Source organism: Larus michahellis, chromosome 8, assembly GCF_964199755.1.
Source record: "Larus michahellis chromosome 8, bLarMic1.1, whole genome shotgun sequence".
Taxonomy (NCBI): Eukaryota; Metazoa; Chordata; class Aves; order Charadriiformes; family Laridae; genus Larus; species Larus michahellis.
The window spans coordinates 11906313-11929615 of NC_133903.1; the positions used below are offsets into that span (position 1 = coordinate 11906313).

A 23303-nucleotide genomic window follows, 5' to 3' on the forward strand; every position below is an offset into this window, starting at 1 on the left:
GTAGTAAAGATTGACGGCTGCTGTAAAACTACTCTTCAGTGTTGTTGAGGCTCTGTCGAAGCCACAGCCACAAAAATCTTCCATATCCTGAAACTCCAAAGCAATTGCACATTACAGAATTTATTAAATAGTGTTCAGATTACTGTTATTAAATCCAGATGTTAATATAACAGTTTTGCACTTGTGCAATAAACTGGATCTCTGTGATCGTTGACTCAGTAGACAGTATTTTAAGATTTCATATTTGGGTACTTGGCTAAAGCTATTAATTAAATGTTTGAAAACTGGCTTAAACGTGGGCATGACGCCAAAAGCAACAAAGTGAGAGAGAAGTCATAGTTAAGCTCATTTTTGATCTTTACACCGACTAGTGAAACACAAATGAACAAAACACTAAAAATAAAGACAAAAAGAGAAAAAAAAAACCTGTTTTTTTACCCTTTTCAAACTCTGTATTTATGAGATAATTAGCCCTAAGTTATATCCCTGAAAAGGATGAACAATTGTATTTTTATTTCCACATTTTGTTTCTAATGTTAGAAGTCTCCTGGAAGGCTAGGGAAGAGTTACTGAAAACTTCATTAAAAATTCTAGAGATGTTGAAAGTAGTTTGACAGCCATTCTTTATTACAAATGTAAAAGAAGTAGCTCATAAATATTCAGTGGAGAAACTCGTTAAAATAGAGTTCAAATTGTTAGTGTATTCCCATAAAGTCCAGTTAATACCCATAAATGGTTCTTAGGTCTCATGAAGTGGCAAGCTTTTCAGTATTTCCTATACAAAAAAAAATTATGGAGACCTAGAATTTCAGCTGCTGACATTCTGTCACTGCTGGCACAATCCTTAATTTCGTTCCCCTTTTTTAAAAATGAAAATGTATTGTTTGGTAAAGTTGTGATCCAGCAAAGCTTTAAGCATGTGTTTATGAGACTAAATGGGTTGCGCAAAGTTGAACGCACGCTTAAAGCTTTTCAGGATTTAGAACCACATGTTAGTAAAGCTTTAGGAAAGTAATAGTTTGATTAAACATAAGCAAAGAAATCTGTGTATGGATGTCATTGTGGTGGGTGTATTCCCTCTTGCACCACAGTGTTGCAGATGCAATTTTGTGTAGTGATGATCTCCTTTACATTGATAGGTATTAAGTGTAAATTGTCAGTTTTGGTCTTAGTAAGTGTTTATACTTAAGTGTTATCTGAGAGATCATGTGATGTCATTTTGTGTTTTAAAACACTGCGTAAGGTGTATGTGTTATCAGTATTTTTAATTGTTGTGAATTGGCCATCTTCTCAGCATGTTTCATTCTTGTATGTAAGTGACTTTGGAAGTATGAAGCAAAGTAGTGTGTGTTTGTGCTTTTATAATCTTTTGTGGTAATCAGGCAGATGAGGGCCTCAGAATGTGTGTATTTTGAAAATGGAGCTTGCTGAATGTGCTGAGATTACTATACAGAAATTAATGGGATCTTTATATTCATTATGGTCAGTCTGAATTGTACCATTTATGTATTATTTTAGGACTTGAATGGACTAATAAATCTCTCAACTATATTGGAGTGTTTGATTTTTCATTATGACATCATGTTACTTGGTAGGTTATTTTTTAGGCTTTTCTCTTTAAAAAAAAAATCATCTTAAAAATATATTTCCGTGGAAAATGCAACTCAAGACAGGTAACCAAAAGAAATGTCTTAATATTTTGCTAATGATTTTCAATATATGTTGCACTTTTTTGTACAGCTATACTCTCTATCAAGATACTTAGTAAATTAGTAAGGTTATACTATACTTTGTATATTTATAGGGCTTTTGTTAAGGACTTGTAAACTGTGTGAATTAAGAAATAATTTTTAAAATCTTCTTGAATCAGCTCTTGATGCCACTTAGTATTGATGTGTCAGATTTTCTATTAATTCAAATCAATAATATAATTTTTTTGGATGGCAGCATGCTTGTTCACACATTTTCCTCTCAGTTATACTCGTGCTTGCTTCACATCCAACAGAAGAAAATAAATTTATGTACACTCCTAGTAAGAAAATTCTGAATGTAGATCTATTCAGACTCTGATTTAGTGTCACTGTGCAGCAGCATTTGCTATGAAATTGACTGCAAAATTGACAATGAAGCTGTGTGTTTGCATGTCATTTTTCATTTTTAAGTTTTTAACTAATAAAAAGTGGGGCTTTTTTAGTAAAATTGCAGAATTTAATGTATTCTAGAGGAGTAGATGAACTCATACTTAGTAATGTATTGAAACCTTGAAGTTTTCTCAGGTAAGAAATCAAAACCTTAAGTACAATTTGCAAGCAGTGAAAGTGCTAATAATACTTGCTATGACTGAATACTGAGGAATTGCTCCAAAAGAAAAGTTGATGAGTTACCAGGTCGCTTTTTGGAACTTGGTGTTACTTCTTTAAAAATTTCCAAAGTTTCTGTGTAGTTTGGCTTCTAGTTTAGGTAAATATTGAGAATAATCACAACATCACACAACTGTGTGTGAAGTTATAGGAATGACTGAAAACTTCACCATTTTCTAGTTAATGTATGCAACACTGGAATTTCAGTTGGAGTTGCTGTACAGCAGAAGGATTTTAATATCTGCTTTATGAAGGTAGTGCTCGCTTACTGTGTTTCCAGTAAATACTTAATTCAAGAGAAGTTTCTACTTTATTATACAGTCTTTACTATTTCTGAATTTGTATGGGTTGTTTCCAGTAATGCTTCTTTACGTCAAAGTCAAATAATACAGCGGCACTCAAATACTTTCACTTGGTGTAAGGTAAAGGCTTTGCTGAGCAAATGCTGTCAGTTTCTGCAACTTTCTTTTCTTCTGTGAATAGCATAGTGTAATCAGTGATTTCTTCTGGAATCAGATCAGCATGGTGAGGCAAACAGTTCTGGCTGCGGTAGATCCAAGATGAGTGGTTAATGACTCCCTCCTTCCTCTGCCAGATGTTCCACCCTTCCTCTGTTCTGCCAGTTTAACCATTTGACTGCTCTTTTACCGAGTCCTGTTAAATATGCCTGATTTTAAAAACTCGTCACGCAGAACTGTGAAACCAGAAAGGTGGAATCTCTGGGAAAGGGTGAAATGCAGACAGTAACAATCTACTTCAGCCAATTGTTCATCTTTCTCTGCCCTGAGAAAGCCCTGAGTGGGTGCGGAGGTGGGCAATATGGAGGCAAACTGGAAATCTGAAATGGGGGGTGGATAAAACACTAGAAGGTACTTTCCTTTTCTGCAGACTAAACCAGACCGATAGTTGACAAGAGCGTCTTGAACATAGGCATGATTCTAAATCTACTGTTTCTCAAGTATTTTGGGCATTAATGGGGCCAGAAGATAGCCCAAAATGTAGAATACCATAGCATCTCTTTGATCTGCCTCTGGGTTCCTGGCATCTGTAGGTAGGCTTTTGAAAGCCGAAGCCAAGCCTTATGGTGGCTGGCTGAGGAATGTGGTCAAGAGAAGAGAAGATATATTAAGGAAGGATGGTATACAGAGCATTTTTGATGGGTAAGGGGAAGCTGAGATGTGAAGTGGTTTAGTGATACGTGGATGTTAGGAAAAAAAAAATAAATTTCAGGAAGAGGAATCGAGAGGAAAGCAGGTACTGAAATGATCTTGGGAAGAAATGAACAATGATCTAATGTCAGAAAAGAAATAATGAAAATAAGCCGAGAGAAACCTGGGCTATCGTAATAATATCTGACCAGATATTTCGTGACTATCTTGTTTTCATCAGATTATCAGTAGTTTTCCAACAGCATTTCTAATAAAACTTTGTAGTGTATATTTTTGCAAAAATATTTTTAATGCTGTTCAAAAAAGTGTATCTTCGAGGAAAGAGTGGCATTGCTTAGATTTTTTTTTTAGCCTTTTTTATTAATTTATTCCTGATTAAACACACTGTGTGTTTTAGTGTTAGTAAATGGATCTAAGCGAAGTGTTTTGAAACATACCCAAATAAATTACATGTGAGGACTGTTAAATGTTGGAAGTCTCACATATCAGAAGGAATATTAAAGCAAGTGTATTTTCTGTTATGCTGCCGAAGACCAAAAATGTCTAGTATACAAATAAAATTATTATGGAGTAGAGAAATGATGGCTTGAAGTATTTTTAGGCTCATGAGTTTGTAAATTGACTGTTAATCTAGTTGTGATGTGTTCATGAAAATGTTTAGTAAGAGCTTTTTCATTAGCATTATACAAAAGGATATTAGGAAAAATGTATTAAAAAATACTTCAGCCTGTGTTTTAAGGGTTTTTTGGCTTACTGAAGCTCATGAAGTTTATTCCACATTTGAAGTATGTTTTCAGCTGAGGGGAGAGAACTATTCAGGTTAAGATGATACATCATGCCTTTTGGTGGAGCCTCTCATTCCACCCCTACCTGAGATTTTTTGCCTGCTCGGGTTTATTCTCCTAAACCATTTCAGTTCAGGTTGTCCAAGTTCGCAAAGTTCAAACACATTAAAATCAAGGAAGAACCTTTAGTAAGAGGAGTTGAAGTTTCGTAATAATAAGGCAGTGTTGCCCAGGAGCTTTCTATATTAGTGCAGCAGACTTCAGTGATGGTGTCTATTCCTTCTTAATTCAGAAATCTTTAAATTGCGGGGGTGGAAGGGTAGTTACAGACAGTCTGGGGTTTTTTTACACTCATCAGTGTTAAGTTGATTCTTTGTGTTAATTACTTTCATTGTGATTTTCTAAATATTATTTTCCTTAAAGATGAAATAATTAGAAATCAGAAATAATTAGTCTTAACTGAAGTAAGGAAATAGTTTGTTGCAGTCAGGCTTTCTCATTTTTAAGTCTACATATGTGAAATTTATATCTTTGAATACAAGAGGCCTTTTTCCTATGTTTATTAGCTTTCTATTGAGTGATACTTTAGATTTTAGGTCTTTCTGAAGGCCATTATGTTTCTTTCTTGATCAGCTTATTCTTGGTTACTGCCATTTCTGCATCAACAGAGGACTTCTTTCTCTCCTTTATAGTTGATGGAGATGAGAATGATTGTTTTATACGGAGAAGGTTTAATGGCTTTTTTTCGCTTCAAGTCATACTGAGAGAAAATCCCAAGAAACAGAGAATGTAGATGTGTTACAGCTGTTAAGTGTAACAATTTGTGCAGAAATCTGCTGCAAACAATTTTATAGTTACCATCTATCTCTTATTTATTTATTTATTTTTAAACAAGCAGCTTTGTAGGGAATGAAATACTGGAACACACAATAGTTTAACAGATAAGACTTCTTTGAAAGTGGCCTTAGGCAACATAAACTCTCGTGACCCAGAGTTTCTGCCCTATTAGTCTTTAGCTAATTTCAGTATGGAAAATGGAATTCAAGTTCATTTTAGCTTTGGAGATCGTGAGAAATTGGTTCTTAAAGCACTGAGGGCATGGACTGTGGATTATAGCATTAAACTGTTTAGAACATTAGAGTTTTCAGGCACCATATTAATAACATACTTTTTCTGGTTATTTTAGAATATGGGTGTTGATCTGGGGATTAAGCGTGATCACTTATAATCTTGGTTCTGTATTTATAGAGACGATAAGTGATATTCCTTCCTGTGGTCGTACCCTGTTCACTCAGAGTATTATTGGCCTTGTTAGAAGAAACATTCTTGATTTGAGAAGTAAAAATTTGGCTTTTGTTTAGTGAAGTGTGTCAGTTTGTCTTTAATAAAATTTCTTTCTTCTTATGTTAAAGTCATAATATTAAGTTTGTGATATATCTTCATGCTTAATTTCCAATGTTTAGGAAGCTGGGGGTTGGGGTTTTCTGGTTTGTTTCTCTTTCTACCTGAAAGTCTGTGTTTTAAATGCATGGAATTTAGCACTCTTTTAGTATGCATCCTTATTGTAGCTATAAAAAACCCACTTTAATTCTCGTGAAGATACTGCAAGGTGTAAATCTATTAGAACTGGTGTAATTGGATTCACACTGTGACCTTTTGTCATTGTTGTATAAAAAATTAGGTCACTTAATACGATGTGGGATATGAGCAATTGAGCAGTGGTTCACTGTCACCAAATGTAATGTGACATTTTGATCTATTTGCTTCCAGGTGAGGTGTAATAACTTTTTTCTTTAACCCTCTTACATCAGGAGGTGTAACTTGCAGAAAGCAGTGGTTGAAGACTGAGGAGGGAAGAGGTTGTTCTCCTGAAGCCGTGAATCTAATGATAGCTGGTATATAACTGATGAAACAACTGTGCTCTTTCCCTTTTAACTGCTTTTTAGATTTTGTAATGGAAAGTAATACTTTTAAGCCAAACAAACATATTTGTCCAGTTCCATAGCAGCTTTGGCTATAAGAAATGAGAAGTATATTGACCTCGTTCTGTCTCTAGGATAATGACAAGTACAGTGGAGAATAATTTGCGTGTATTGAGTAGAAGAGTTGGCAATAGCATGAAGTGGTATTATGGGACTGCCAAAATTTTATGTCACTGCCTCTGTTTAGTTGAGAAAGACGAACATTCGTACCCATGCAGCATGTGATGAATACATGTACTTAATGTGTGCAGTTAACTGTGAGTTATCTTTGGGGGGACTAGGAGAGCCTTCAAAATCTTACGGTTGTAGCTCACCCAATTGTTTTGTCTTAGCAGGACACCAGCATCATAAAAAAAAAAAAAAGTAAATCTTAAAACTTTCGTCACCTTTAATTAGACCTCCATCGTACTTTTATTGCTACTCAAAATGTGTCACATCATGTAATGTAAATTGAATTGTTGAAAAGAAGAGTTGGTCCCATGGACTTGTAAATCAGCCATGTTAATACTTTGGTGCTAGGCCTCTGTTTTCTTTCCAGTTAAAGGAAATAGTGTAGAGGAGAAGATTAAGTACTTCTAATAACTTACAAAGTAAAACCAGTCATTTGGGACAGTTAAATCCATGTCATAATGCTCTGCCTTGCTTTTTACAGCGATTGCATGATCATAAACAAGAACAGAACAGAGAATATTTTAGATGAACTCTAAGCACTTAGTATAAATCAAATAAAGAACACATGGTAAATAGCTACTGCTTAAGATGTACAGAAAGTTGATTTTTATCTTTTTTTAATCTAAACATTAATCTGTCACCTTCTAAGTTTTTCTTTCATCCATTAGCGAGTTAAATTTTACAAGTTTTAGTTTCAGCAGTTAAGAGGAACAAGTTAACTGGTTTCCATGGGAGCTAATTCAAGTTATTGTTTGCATTGTTAATACTGGAAAGTAGCTGTGTTGGTACAAGTAAATATGCAGCAAAAGGTTTGTGAAAGAGATTTTCTAAGTTGTCCTAAGTTATGAGCAGGGCCCGCTTAACTCAGTATCATCTGCATGCATGCACTGAGGTGCAGGTCAGACATAATACTTTTGATATTTGCAAGATCCCTTAAATTGAAGTTGCTAGTAATCCCTAATTATGCTACATTTTTTTTAAATTCGTGTCTAATTAGTATTTAGTTTATTGCTGAATGTGAATAAGTTAAATGCTGTCCTGTAGAAGTTGACTGTATTTTTTTAAGAGGTCAAATATCAGTCTTTGGTACACAAGTATTATAATAATAAAATTTTTATTTCTATCTCTGTAAGAGTGTATAGAAATAAAAAGAAGCAAAGTATATCTTTTTCAAGAAATTTAATTTCATAGAAATGATTGTGTAATGTTCAGTCATGCTTATGAAGGAGGGTAGAAAGTAGCGCATTCAACGGGAAACAGTCCTGCAGTTCCTTCCTCTTTGACTTGAATCCTAATGCTTTCCTTGCTTTGTTCAATTCAAGGGCTTGGTTTACAGGCACACAAATAAACAGAATAGCACCTGCAGCTTAGTCATAAATGGGAACATCTTGAAGTAGCTAAGCAAACAAATGAAATCATGGAGTAATTTAACCTTTTCTGAAATGCTTTAGATGCTCTACCAACATTTTAAAAATAGATCAGCATTTTGGCTGTCGAAGGACTCTGAACACAAAGAAATTGCTAAAGATTATGATCCAATTTATCGATAAAAGTTGCTAATTGACTGTTTTGAACTTTGAGAACACCTCTTGTAAAAAGCTCTGTGTATTTTCTCTTTTTAAAATAAATGCCCATTTCTAGGACATGATGCTAAAATGTGTATCAGTTGCATGATGTGTTCATATAAATATTGGACACTTACTCCAGACTTGCACTATTAAGCACTTTTATAATACCAAAATTAACATTTGTGTTTTGTTTTTATTTTTTTTTAATATGTTTTCAACTTTGATTACGTAAGCAGTGTAGCCAGCAGTATCTATTTATGTTTGCTGGCCACAGAAAATGATGGAGCGCATGTTATCTTATTAATTCCTTCCACAAAGTTCTGTCATGGACCAGAACTGACCTTGCTTTTTGACAGGTAAATCTGAGTTGATCTTGCAATTACCTGAACACTACTTTTAAACACTTCATATTAAAACTGATATTAAGAACTTTGGAATGTTTTTAAATTGGAATTCAAATAAATGGCTTTTGAAATTATATGTCACTTATGTTTTATTGGAAAAAAGAGATCTAATTTAAACATTTAGAGATAGACAAGGATGAGAAACTAGAAGCATCATTTGTTTGCACACCAATAATGCAGATGGTTTCTTGCTAAATTTAGGTATTAAAAAACTGACCTTGTGTGTTTTTCTAATCTGAATCTAAATTTATTTGCTGCCAGTGTTAATACAGTCATTTTAAATGTTAGTGGAGTATTACATCAAATGTAAGATATTGACAATCAACATCATCTTCATAGACTGAAAAACAGGAATGTCATGTTTAGATTTTTCTGAGCATTTGCAAATGGTGTATTTCCATGCACAGTGCGTGCGTAACATCTAAACAAGATATTATTTCATGTTTTACCTTTCTAGTTTAAAGTATTTTTATGAAGCTGTTTATTATAATACAACTAGTGTGGATGTGTGCTGTAACAGCTTTGTGTTTATTTAATCAAGTTAATCCAGCTGAATGACTTAGTGTTGCCTCAATATGAGCATTGTTGACTAAGAATATCCACAAAAAAGATAAGATTAAATCAAGTGATGTCTGCTCATAAGGTGATTTAAAGTAAAAAACTATTGAAGACTGTATCTGGAAGTCCTTTGCTTATGACGAGTTGTAGGACAAAGTTTATCTATTATACTTTCAAGCGTTGTTGCCATAATTCTTGGTGCTACGGAGTGCTCAGGTAGTAGCTGTTAGGAAGGATGGATTTACTAGGTAGTTGTAGATGAAATAACGTCTTCTTATCGTGATTTACGTTTTACAACATGAGTTAAGTCTTTATGAACTTTCTGCTACAAACGGTACCATACGAAGTTAAGTTAAGCATAATGTAGCTTCTACTTACAAAGCATTGCGTCAGTAGAAGGTATATTAAAAGATGTTCTGGGTTATCCGGATGCATTAATAGATGCTAGCTTCAATGCTTGGTTTTAAATAGCTTGCACAGCTACCTAGGTGACCATATCTCTTTCACATGACAGAAGCGCATGCTCTTCTTTAAAGAAAAAGGATGTTGACTGTATTGTCTCTAAGAGGCAGCTAATCCTAGACTCTACTTTTTCATTTGGTTATCAGGCTGTTTGTTTATTGATTTTGGTGCATGCTGCAAAGTTATTTTCATAACTTTCTTAAAGGAAGATGGTAGCTTTGAAAAGTTTTATATAATCAGTAAACAAACATTACTTCCATCTGAAGGGGTTGGTTTCATTTTAGCGACTTGAATATTATGCGTGTTGAACCTTGGCTTGCTTTACTTAAAATATTTGTAAGAAGTTTAGCATCTTGGATAAATTTTATTATTAATTGCCATTTTAAAGCTCACAAAGTATGAACACAGAAGATAATTGTAATGTATCTACTTAAAACATGTTTATGAGACCTTAAAGTACTTAAGCTTTACAACTTTAAGCTTTGTATCCTTTCCACTGTAGGGTTATGTGAAGCCCATAAGATTTTACCAAATGTTATTTGAATAGGTTAGTTTTGAGAAGGCAGTAATGCGAAAAAGGAGTAAGTAAATCATCTGTATGGCCCTACAGAGCAGCAGGGTAAGCTTTAGCTTCCCCATGCTTTAAGGGAGCTGTGGGAGGCTGCCTTTGCTCATCGCAGACCCACACTTTCTGCCTGATAATTAATTTGCGCTTAGCAGGCTGTATCTCCCATTGTGAATGAGATGATGCCTTTTTTTTTTTTTTTTTTTTTTTGCCTGGAGATGGCACAGGAAGGAATGTATCATTTAGTATTCTGTTGACTCATCCCCTGCCTCTGTCCGGATATAAGTATTTTTCTATACTTTACATAGTTTATGGTGTGCATTTGGTAGTGTGGCATATTTCTTTTCAGGCTTTAATCAGTCCAAAGACTTAAGTTTTAAATATTTCCTTCTAAGAATTAGTAAAGAGAATCTCAGTGTAGCATTGTAATCAAAATATGCAAAAATGTTAAATGAGTTTCTGGAGGTCTTCTAGCGTCTGCTCAGCGGTATTAATTTAGCTAGAGTAGACAGTTACAAAAATGTAATCTCAATAATTTATGAAATAAAAGAAGACATTTATCTGAAATATTTATCAGTCCAGTCTTGACTCCATGCTCCTTTACAAAGCATGTCATAGTATGGTATGGTGAGAAGCCTGACAGGACTTCAGTTCTCTCATATACTTCTGCACACTGCTTTTTAAGTAAATTAATGGTAACAACGAGTTTCTGATAATGCATAATCCAAGATGATTACTCATAGTTAGTCAGCCGTTGATATTCCTCATCTTTTTCTGCTTTTGTCTAATTACCTTTGTAAAAATAGCTGTATGATTTAAGTTCTTGTTGCTGTGTATTTTACCACAAAATTTATCTTCATTCATTAATATCTCAGCACTGTATTTTAATTTACAGGATTGAATTTTTTTTTTCAATATAATAATTTAACATCAGTTATCTGTCATTAATGTCCTTGTATCTAAAAAGTTCATATACTGTATCCAAAATACTTATAATGAGAGAGGCTGGGTGAGAAAGTACCTGCAGAGATTGGAAGCAGCACCAAGATGTCAGCAGTGGTGACGCTGCTTCGCTTTGGGAAAAGGAACAGCATCATCCTGGGTGAAGTGGAATACTAAAATGGTTGAATACTTTCAAGACTTTTTTTTCATGAAAAGTGTCTTTTGGTCTTTTAATCCACTGTGGAATACATAAAATGAGGGGCTAAATCTCAACAGAATAAGCGTCGTTCTTGCAGCAGAGGCAAACTTAATTTGAGACATTTTCTCCGATCAGTGAAATTATGAATGTCAAAAATGAATTAGACCTGTTCAGTTAATATACTGATAATCTGGGTGATTATTAATAGCAAGTACTTTCCATATTTGTTTTGTATTTACTGGTTCTAAATGCTATTTCAGTAAGTGGATTTGAAACCGACTGAGAAAACAAAAAAGGAAGAAAAACAAAACCCCCGAACCCCTTTTCTGTAACGGCTTATTGTTAAAATTGCAATGCAAAAGGTTATTTTTTGTTTTTTGCATCTTTACTATTTAAAAAAAAAACAATGTATAAGACTTGGTGTAAAAGACAGGTGATTTGGAGGAACAGCTTTAAGTGGCTTTTAGATACTTTGTAAGTATTTCCAAAGCTTTTTTTTTTTTAATTATTATTAATCTTTCAATTTTGTAATGAAGTATAAGTACTCTTTAGAGTTTGGGGAAAAAATGTGTATGGACATGCAGAAAAAGGTATTCAGAACAATTATAAAGGGAGCCCTAATAGCTTTTCACGTAGGAATTCAATAAGATCTCATACATATGATAGGAGGTAAGCCCAGCTGAAAGGAAATTGTGCATATATGGTATGTGCTAGTGTCTACCAAATAGAACACGCTGCATTTTAGAGGTCCCAGAGAAACCATTCTGTACTAGACTGAGGAGCATTACTGTCCTTGTAGCAGACACCTAGATTTGGTATTGCTCCAGGAACTGACTTGGGATGGATTTTCTGGAGCCGTCCCTACTATTTGTTTCTTCATTTTCTTTTTACCCCTTGCTGATAAGCAGCATGCCAAGAGGAGTCATCTTTTAAAAACATTGCATCTTTTCCTCTCTTTGAAGCATGTATTTCATCCCCAGTTCTTGTCTCTGGGAAATGACTCTTAACTTACAGTTACCGTATTGTTCAGTGAGCTAAATGTTCCTGTGTATTTTGAATGTTTATGGCCAAGTCCTGCTTGGATTGATCCTGTGGAAGAAGGGAGGTACTGAGCATTCCAAGGGTCTGACCACTTGGACTCTGGCAGTTTGAAGATTAGAACGGAAGTTTGCTGTAGGCATATGCGTGCATTGGGGTAGGGCCAGCTGCATTCTGAAAGCATAGTTCTTGCCCTTCTTTTATGGGATGGAAAGAGGAATTGCCAAGTCAGTCTCATGTTGCGACTTTGACGTAGCACATTATCTCAGATACAAATCATTAATGCTCACTGTTCAAATCGAAGAAATATTTGAAACTGTAATGGTCCCCTAAATGCTTATTACCCCTCCAGTGTTAGAGATCATCATCCCCACTGTACAGATTTTCAAGTCTTTCTAGGCATTGATGGAGAGATCCAAGAGCTTAATGCAAATGACCTTCACGGGATGCGGTTAGGCTAACCTGCTGGATGTGGTGCCTAAGCTTTTTAAGTGTCTTTTTTTAGTGCTTCCTGACGCATTGAAGGAAAAAAAACAAACCAAAACCAAAAATCCAAACCCAACATTTTGCAATTCTGATATTCTTCCCACTAAAGATTCTGGCATATTGCAAACTGCTAGCTACATCATTTAAAATTTTACTGAGATTTATAAATGGAGGAACTTAAACCTAGGTGATTTGACTGCTGATGTTCACACCATGATTCTGTAGTAAATTCAGCACTGGAGCCTGACATTGCTAATATCTGCTGTGGCGTGACTGTTACTAATTTGACACTGCACTGTGCAGAGTCACATTTTACACTTGCAGGTGTAAATGCGTGAGCAGTGTTAAGGTCAGCCATTTGACTTGGCCAGAGTTTGAATGCACTGTGATTCTTGAACTGTTTTTTCCAGCAGATCTCTAAAATAAAAGCTGATTTACTACTTAAGTGTCATCCAGATCTCACAATTTCTGCTGAATAAAATACCAGTTCTAGTGTCTCAAGTGGCAGGGAAGTACGTATTTTCCCCCTTCTAGGATTTTTCTGAGGAAATATACTTTGTCTTTTGAAGATAAAATGTTTAAAAATAAAAGAAGCATTTGTCTTCAGCAGTTAAGAAAGATAGCAACCACCTACGATCTGTGAGAACACTTACATAATGCTCATACGCTCTACGGGAGTTCTCCTGCGCCAGAACTGGAACGCTTTCTGTGGGGTTGTCAGATAAACGTGAACCAAAGCCTGGCTTGCAGTGCTGGTGCATATTCTGTACCTATTCTGAAGGTTAAGTAGGAAAAGAATTTTATTCTAGTTTTTACTTTAAAAACCCAGCAAACAAACCCAAAAAACCCAAACCTGAAATCCTTTGGGACTATTGGAAGAGTGGCGTAGTTTTGTTTCTTATTGCTACAAATAAGATGGTATTATGTTTTCCAACACTTTATAAGTAGAAGTGCTTTTCATACCAAATACAATGATGGTTCATACAACTTAATGAAGCTTTAGATGTGTTAGTTTCAAGGATGGGAGTGGACACCCCTGAAGTGACAATTGATTTCTGTCCATCAGATTAGCCTTGTGTAAAATGTCGCTTTCCTGGATTATGCAGAGTAGAATCTTGAGACTTTAATAGTATGGATATTTTTTTAAATTGTATTTTTCCTGTATGTGTCTTTACTCTTCAGTTTCAATTATTTTTATTAATATGCTTATGTGTATGGGTCTGCTTAAAATCAGGGGTGACATTGATAATAGTTACCATCTGTAAATGCAGATAGCAAATATGAAATAATTCTTCAAGATCAAGGAGGCTTCAAATAAATGAGAAAGGGGAAGCAAATGTGTTATCTGTAATATAAAATATGGTAGTATCATGGTACATTAAATTCTAAACCAGATGAGTTTCTCGCTTTTGTACGATGACTGGATAAAGTATTTATTGTACAGGGTTTGATTTTAATAAAGGTGAACTCATGTTTTCTCCTGCTGTTCTTCATTTTTGAAGTGTTAATGTCCAAATAATCAGTTATATTAGAAAAGTCAGGATGAAATATGGCTTTTTGAAAACTGAAGATAGATGGAGATGTTCTGCATATCTTATTCATGTGAAGTAAGTGCTGCTGGTTGTGTAAGCTCCAGCTGATGATAAAGCAATTGTATGCATCTTCTCCAGCACTTAAAATGAGCGTGCTAAAAAATAGTAGTGGTTTATTATTTCATATATACAACAGTGTAAAAAGATGTTTGCATAATAAACCACTACTATTTTTTAGCACTTAAAATGAGCGTGCTAAAAAATAGTAGTGGTTTATTATTTCATATATACAACAGTGTAAAAAGATGTTTGCATAGTGATAACTTTTTTTTTTCTTCTTGTCTATTTCTTTTTTTTTGTTTGGAAAGCTATTTATCAAAATTATTTTTATTTAAGTTTTAAAATTACTTTGTCAATAAGGAAAATCTTATGCCTAAGACAAACTAGTAATTTTGTTTAGAAGTTCTTTTTAGAAAGTTGAACAGCTGAATTCTCCTTTAGATTCTAATGGAACAAGAGAGAAGAATCAAATTAATTGTTTATATTTTATTATTGCAAGTCCTCAATCTGTCATCTTTATAGTATCGCTTAGATGTTCTGTTCACTGATTCAGTAAGAGGCTGTTGTTGATCATAGTGTATCTGAGCCAGATCTTGATGATGTAGGTCACAGACTTTTTTCCCCCCAAGAAAACGCTTGTAAATGCTGGGTGGGGGTGTGTGTCTTTTCTTTTCTGGGGGAAGGTCAAGAGAATTCGGTGTTCTTAGCTCAAAATATTTCCATAGTCTGATGTGGAAGCAGTTCATCAGTAAAAATGAAGAAAAAAAAAAAAAAGAGCAAAATGTGATTTGAGACATGACTGAGGAATTTGACAAATTTGTGGGAATTCTAGAGTGTCTTTCATTCAAAGATGATGTAGCAACACAGCAACAGGTTCTAGTGTTAAAGGATCATTTGGGAAAATAACTGGATTTTTAACAGCCCATCAGTAAAGGGGCTTGCAGCGAAAAATCAAGAGGGTTTCTGCATGTGACAGGGTGTAGTGAGCTCATCCTGCTCTGTCAATCAGTATAGACAACTGCTTGGGGAAACAAAAAAAGGCATCAGCTGTGGTATTTCAATGTACATGCTACAGCCTGTTTCAGTTTTGCTTCCTAGAGGCCTGTTCTGTGAAATTCTGTAATCATAAAAGATGGCAAACCGATAAATGATAAATAGTGCATGTTTAGGCTTGCTGGTTTTTTTATGAACAGCTTTATTTTTAGTGGTTAAAATTGTTTATCCAAAAAAATTTAAGACAAGGGATTTGCAATATGTGAGACTTTACTGTGAATTGGAAACTTTCAAATTAGGGTTCAAGTTCTGCATTGGAGAACTCTGTTTTTAGATAGTTCCTGGTGACCAAGTTTGTGTACTGTATGAATCACAATCAGCAGTATCATCTGTGTTAGAGCAAAACACCGAGAGGCAACAGTCAGAGGCTGCAATAGAAGAAGTTCTGTTTGAAGTGGGGGGACAAGGCATTGACAGTGAGGTCATCCAGAGGTGGTGGAATCACTAGCTTTGGAGATTTTCGGAACCTGACAAGTTAAGTTCCCGAGCAGGTGGTAGCCCTACTCAGGGCTGGGGGAAGGACTAGATGACCTCCAGAAGGTCCCTTCTCACATTTTGTGTGAGAAGTCAACTTGTTTTGAGTTGCATTGCAATACTGCCATCGATGTCATTCAACATGTTGCATGTAATTCTTGCATGCCTGGTTCTTAGTTGAATCCGGACAATAACACCATATATACCATTCCTGAAATGAAAATTAAGAAATGGACATGTAGCTAATTTAGCAGTGTGTTGTACAAGTGATGAAAGTTAAACTGGTTTAATTTAAAGCAAGATATTTAGTTATCTGTCATGGGGACAAGAGTTAGTCAAAGCTAACATGCAGCATAATGAATGTTAAACCTTTAGTACAAGAAGGTGTTTCTATTAATTTCATATGGATTTAATGGCATGAATACAGCTAATGTGGTTCAATCTCTTTTGAAAAGTGACTCCAAAGCATAACTCATAGCTAATAAATTGTGAATAAAATGCTGTGAATATGAGCAGATAAGCAGCTAAATTTTCACTTAAATTCTGCTCTGAAGGGACTCGCTTCATTAATAATGTACTTAATTTGTATGGGTGAGTGGGAGTTTGAGGAGAGTGTAATGTCAGGAAATCGAATGAGAGCTGGGTAAATTATGCTTCTAAAAGCTAAGAACAAAGAAAAAAAATCTTGCATAACAGTAAGTTAATGTGTCTTCATTTAATGTGAAAGCACCAATTGGTAACTATGGAAAATAATGAAAAATATGTACTTAACCATCCTAATTGTTCTGCTGAGTTATATACCAATCCGTACTTGCTTATATTTCTTATTTTCAAATTGTCACTTTCAGCAATGTGATTCTTTACCCCTTTTAGTAGCATAGGCCGTTCTTTGGTGGTCATGAAAATTTTTTGTCATCTTGATGATTTTTAAAATACCAAGTAACATTTGACATATTTTTGTGTATGGTCATTGAAGCATATGTTGCATTTTAATAACCATTAAACACACCCATTAAATACATTTTAATCATTAAATCCGTGCTGTATTTATATTCAGCATACCTGAAGTTTGAAGTTTATGGTCGAGTATTGGCAGTATTAGTGTTTCTTAAGAAAAATAACTAAAACCAAACAATTTAATAAGACATTTCCTTGGTTTTACAGATCTTCATGAATTGTTAATATTCCATATTGTTCGCGTTTCCAAGAATCCAGGGATAGACTTAATTGAAGTTCATATTGATTTATTGAAATTTTAATTACTTGATAGAGTTCTGTGAGCTATAAAAAGCCTGTACCAGTAATTCATACTTCTGTCTCTCCTCACTGTAGATTAAGTACCACATTAATGACAGAAAGGAAAGAAATAATAAATTGGGACTTTTATTCCACTCTGTAGAGTATTTTACTGTAAGTAGCTAATATGCAATAAAATTAATTTGAAAAAGTTCATGGCAAAAAGCCCTCCTTGCTGGAAAGATTAAAGATTAACTAGTTCTAATGTAGTTCTTTGGTGGTATGAGGTCCTGTATTAATACCAAAGTTGATTTTTGATCTGAACAAAAGTTGTGCAGTGCTTCGAAATATTAAAAGCTATTTGTATGCTATCATATATTAATTCAGAATTCTCTAATATAAACTACTGAAAAAAAGAACATTTTGCTGATAAACGGGCTGTGTTGCTTGCTAGAAGGTAGGGCACAGGAGCTTCCGGACATCCCTACTGAGTGTTCACATTGTGTCATTTTTCTGTCAAAGTGAGCAGAGAAACTGTCCTGCTTCTCACAACTAAATCACTGTTAAATTGCTCATAAATACATTGCTTAACTATATTTTTGCAAACCTGTAATATTTGTGCAAAATTAGTATATATTGTATATATCATTTTAAAGTTGAATATTGTGTGCAAAGGAACTCGCCAAAACCCGAACAAAAAAAGTAATGTGTCTCTGTGTGGCTTTTTTTTTATTATTTTTGTCAACTATAAGGTGATTAAGAGACCGCTTGCACTCCCTATCTCCAGACGATTTAACACAATGGATCACCTGGGGACAGCGGATGCTGAGGAGGACCCTGGGTCGCTCACGCGGCTGGCTCCTAGTCCTCACAGCGAAGCCGTCGCGCACGAGTTCAAGGAGCTCTCCTTGCAGCCCAACCAGTACTTACCTCCTCTCAACGAACGGAAGAATGGTGAGTGCAAAAGTGACTCTTCTCCTTTTCTTGGCATTGCTTAAATATTTTCTTTGGGAATAATGTTGTTTCTTTGCTTTCTTCAAATAACATTAATTGACTCTGTTCACTTGCTCTCCCCGCACTGTGTTAGGTGGAGTTAAAGTGCTCTGGTGTTTGTTACGAAATCTGTCCTGAGCAGCTTCACCTGTTGTGGTGGCTTGGAAGACTGGCATTAAAACCCCAACTGGAATACTTTGAGGTGTATAGAATGGAGTTATTTATATTTTTTAATAGTTTTAAAACCAGAGCTAGTGTATAATAGCAGTATTAGTTAAATATTTTTGAGAGATGGGGTAATTATCAAGAATGGGTTTTTTTCCTGTAAAATAATGCAGAATTGAAGTTTCACATTGTATCCCAGAAAGTTTAATTCACCACATAGTTTAAGGTTGAACAGTGAAAGAAAAATAAGATTTACATTTTGTGAATCTTTCCAGTATCTTTCCTCATTGTTGATGTTGGCATGGCAACTTAGGAAAAAAGCGTTTCCACTGTTACAGTAAGCATCAGGAAGAATTAGGTCTGAATACAAACGTAGGCTCATTTTTATTGGGGAAAAGGCAGGAGGTTTTCTTTTTTTTGTGTGTGTGTGTGTTTCTCACACTGATACCTTCTAATAACGAAGATTTGTTTTCCAGTATTTCTAGTAAATAGTGGGAACATTAAAAGTAGGTAAATGAAGTATTTGGGTTTTGAAGCATTTTTTTTAAAATCAGTTTAGCTATTAATTCAGTTGTAATAGTATAAGCGTTATTAAATAAGAAGAAAACTATCTGAATATCCCAGCTTTAAAGCAGAAAAAAAATGGAGATATATATTACTAGGCTGTATGTATATCAAATACCTGGGGACATGGTATTCTCTGTTTCAGAAAGACGTGGGATGTTGTCTATAACCAAGATGCTCCTATTTCCACAGTGAGGGACTAGGTCTATGGTGCTTTGTGTATGTACCCTCAGTATTATATGGCACTCCAAGAAAGAAAAATTTAATAAAGGAAAAATATGGTATGGGAGAGACTTAGGATTAGCTTATATAAATGTGGAATGACAACCTCTTTGAATACTTGAGCTTGTCTTTTACAATGGCTTCCTTATTTTTTCCCATGTATGAAGATACTGAAATACAGAATACTGTGTTAACTGATATAATGTATTAGAAGTATTTTTAACTAAGGGACCTGTAGCTACTTTATTAATATTTTGGTTCTACATCCTTAAGTATTATTTTTTGTAAGGCAGAAAAAAAATTGTAACTTGGGAGACATAGTTTTTGTTGGCTACTATTTGATGTCAAATTGATTAGAGGTATGTCTATGCCAGAAGCTTGTTTTAAGATAGTTTACGACATTTTATCTTTTTATCAAAGAAGCAAGAGAAAGAGGTATTTAAAGAAAGCTATTTCATAATGAGGCTAAAAATGCCAACACTTAAGCCATAAACGTCATAAAAAAAAGAGAATGTAGTGGGTTTTTTTGCATCCTGTGTGTATATATTATACCTTTGGAAAATTTGTTTGTTTGGGGTTTTTTTAATTGCCTGTAAAACTGAAATGGATGACACGGGTATCTATGTTGAGTGTAAATAAGTCAAACTTTTCATTTTTGAAGGCTACTACCACAAAAACGCACTAAATTAAACAGGAAAAATCCCTTTTATAAGGGGATCCCTTATAAAAATCTTTTAATCCTTTTATAAGGAGGAAACCCCCCATTTTATAAGGGACAGCAAGCTTGTAAAATTCTCTTTTGACAAATCTTGCTATGACTATATTAAGTACATATTTATCCTTGACAAGTAATTTCATTGTTCTGTTATCTTCCTGCTTTTACTAGTAAAGATAAATTGTCAAACAAGCAGTAAAACAAGGTGCGCAGCTTCAGGTGCTAAATTTACTCATGTTTGCGCTTCAGTCTTTTGGTTTTAGTTCCTCTGTATTGGACAGTTGATTCTTTTCTTAGGCATTCTTCCCATAACTTGAAAGTATTTTTGTGCTTTCATGAATTAGTGAAATAATTTATAGGTAGTTTTTGTATTTTCTTCATGAATAATCTGCTGCTTGTTTATTTTCCAAAGAAAAGGCAGTGGCAAGAGATTTTAATGCTTATGGGCTCTGGCTCGTTGAAATAACAGAGGAGGTTTTCATAAATGAAGTGGTGGTGGGGAAATGAATCATTTGAGAAGCTGCCTTTCACTCCTCTGCGCCAGTTGACCTAGCAACCATTGCCCTGTTACTCTTCTCTCCATTATTTATCATAATTCCTCTTACAGTTTAGGATAGTATAGAGCATTTGTCCATAGCAAGTATCAGGCCTCCCACAAAGGTTTTAATGTTGTCTTTGAGGAAGAGTTTGTATGAAGTTCACAAACAAAAGTTTGGCCATGGCCTCACTTCGACTGTGTCCTTTGTGACAAGACTAAATCATCTGGCTGGGCTTGGCCAACAGATTAGGCATTGTTTTCAAGGCCATTATTAGCATAACCCTATTGCTTTTGAAAAGGAAAAGGCTAAACAATCTGCAAGGCAGCCTGAGAAATCATATAATTGGAGGAATTTTTGGAGGAATGCAGTGTGATAGACATGAAAAAAAGTGATCGATGGACACTGGTGCAATTTCCTATACTTTTCTGTTTTATAGATCTTTCTAATGTTTAAGCATCCTGCCACTAAGAGAATGCTGCTTTAGTACTATTTAAATAATTCCTAAATTAACTTTAGAGGAGCCTCCTAGTTCTTTTCCTGTCCTTATGCGAAAGATCTGACATTATCTGACTTTATACTGGCTGGCTGCTTTTGTTCCTGCAAGAAATGGACATTTGTGTTCAAATTGCTTTCTTAAAATGATAAAAAGAGGTTTGGGCACTGTCATCTTCCAGAGCACATAAACTGTTGTTCACCCATAATTTCAGATTTAGTAATCTTGATTAATTTGGTTGAAAATAATTTTTTTGTAGAAATTATGAAAGTCAGAAGAAAATTTGTAAAAGTAAAATTTGAACTTGATGGATTCATAATAAAAGTAGTTTTAGTACTTAGTCTTTATTTTTACTTTTTACCAGAACTGGATTTCTTCAGGAGTATTTCAGTATGTCACTACTTTATAAAGTCTGTAAGCATAAGAGATTTTAGTACACAGAAATACAATGGCACTTAATACAAAAAAAAATCTGAAGTGTTTAAAGTTTTTCTGTTGAATATTTTTATGCAGTAAGCATTATGCTTACTGTGAGCTTTGGTAGTGATCCTTTAAACCTTTTGTTTACTTGAATGAGTCTTTTGGCAGCAGTCCAGTAGAAGGCTGAATTGTTCTAGTATTGTTCTGCACAGTGCTGTTAAGCTGGCTTGCACAAGTTAGTACAGAAACTGCGTTTCAAGCTTTTCTAATGACACTACAAGTGTGGGAGGCTTATGCTTCGCTTTGGCTTTGTTTTACATGGAGGTAATCACAGCAGGGTAACAGAAACGTACAATGAAATTGCATGTGCACGCCTGGTGAGACGACAGTTGTTTGAGATGTTACTATTTTGTCCTTTTTTTTTTTTTTTTTTAAATTTTTCTCCTCTTGCCCTGCCCAGTCCGCTCCCAGAGATCACGGCCACACAGCAAAGCTAGCATAGGAGGTCAGGGGAGCATAGTGCAGTATTTTTTAGTGCAAAGTCTCATGGTTTAGATTAAGTTCCACTGGAACTGTTGTCCCTTGAGTTGACAAAGGAACACTTAGATGCCCTGCTAACTCTGCTGAAGAGGCTGTAACTTACAGCAGAGCATTCATAACAAATGGTTGGAGGGCAATAGCATCTTAAGCTTCTCCATCTATTTACTACATGCAGGTGTTTACTCCCCGATTAAAGACAAATGGGTAATTTCTTTGGGGACTGGGAGAGAGAGAGAGAAAGGGCAGCAACATATTCTTATCCTCTCAAATGTCATTTTTCAGACAGATGTCCTCCATCATAAAAAGTCTGTGAAACACAAATATTAACCAATTAATGTTTCATATTTTAATAGCAGTGCAAGCAATGGGAGTTTTCAAGCTGATTTGCTAGATAAAGGTTTTATTGCAAGGCTGAAATTCTTCAACTCAACTATCTCTAAAGCAAACACTTTAATTATTCAGGGTTAGAACAACAAACTGTTTCTAGAAGGTAACCTTCTATATATATTTGGCTGTAATAACAAAGAATCATCTTTCCATGATGTTTATGTTGGTCTTCTGGATTGTCACCATGACAATTTCCTTTTTTCTTTTGAGCTGTTTTCAAGTTAATGGTTGTGCATTACTCATGAAATTAATTTCAAGTTCTCATTAGTCTGCATCTTTCTGGATAATTAAGCAATACATACAATGCATTGATCATTTAAACTTGTGCCCTGTTTATTGCAGCATATTATTGTACCTGTTCTCTGGAGACCAACTCTTGTTCCACTTGCCAAAAAGCAGCAAAAGTTACCTTTTCATTGGTTCTGCTTTTTGTACTTGTCACCTACTGAGTGGACACTGAAGACATGCCTGTGATTCTGGCAGTCTAATGGCAATTGCTGGTCTACAGTCCATGTCTGTCATGGCTGTCATGGCCCATGAGTTGGGCTCCTCACATAAATGCAGGTTGGGAAACAGAATGTTGTGGCCTTAAGAATCTCCTGGTTTGCCCTGCCTGAAGGATGCTAGGTTGTGTACACTGTATTTGCTTTTTCAGTCAAGCTGCTGTGTCCTTAGGAAGGACAGTGGTTGAGGGAGGAGAAAAGTGACACAGATGAGGCTCTTAGGAGCAGGAGGGAGAAAATTGATGACTAGGTGCTGTTTAGATGGACTGCAGTGGAGGAAGAATGACAGAGTAGCAGGCAGCGTGGCACAGCTGACGTACTAGTCAGAACAATATGCTACCCACACGCTGTACCACAGTTTCACAAGCTTCTGTCTGAGAGCCAGGAGGTGGCAAGGGAGGGAAGGGTAGGCTGTCTGCTGCTGACAGCAGGAGGGTGGATGGGAATGATGCTGCCTGCAGCCTTCTAACCTGCTGTTTCAGAGCCAAAGGGTGGGAAGGGACTGCACGCGCAGATACCATCAAAAAAAAAGCAGCACTGCATGAGCAAAGCTTTTTGCATGCTGAATTATTACCTTCCCAGAATTGGTGAACGTGCCACTTCGGCTGGTAGGGGTAGGTGTGAAGGTCTGGGTGTCAGGAGCCATGCAATCATAGTTGTTTTAAGGTACATGTAAAATGAAAAGGTCCTAGCTTCTATGTTTTACAGCAGTCTGTCT

At 35.3% G+C, this 23303-nt stretch overlaps 1 protein-coding gene across 14 annotated transcripts in view; it reads left to right on the plus strand.

Moving 5' to 3' along the window:
• Positions 1–23303, plus strand: part of MRTFB (myocardin related transcription factor B) — an 85896-nt gene that overhangs the window by 5098 nt on the left and 57495 nt on the right. For 11 of the 14 annotated variants that reach the window (XM_074599523.1, XM_074599520.1, XM_074599536.1 and 8 more), the window contains one exon: positions 17797–17998. In XM_074599523.1, coding sequence (XP_074455624.1) covers positions 17845–17998 — 154 coding nt within the window. In that variant the 5' untranslated portion in view covers positions 17797–17844. The remainder of the gene's footprint in view (positions 1–17796; positions 17999–23303) is intronic. The other 3 variants (XM_074599526.1, XM_074599527.1, XM_074599532.1) reach the window with 1 other exon arrangement.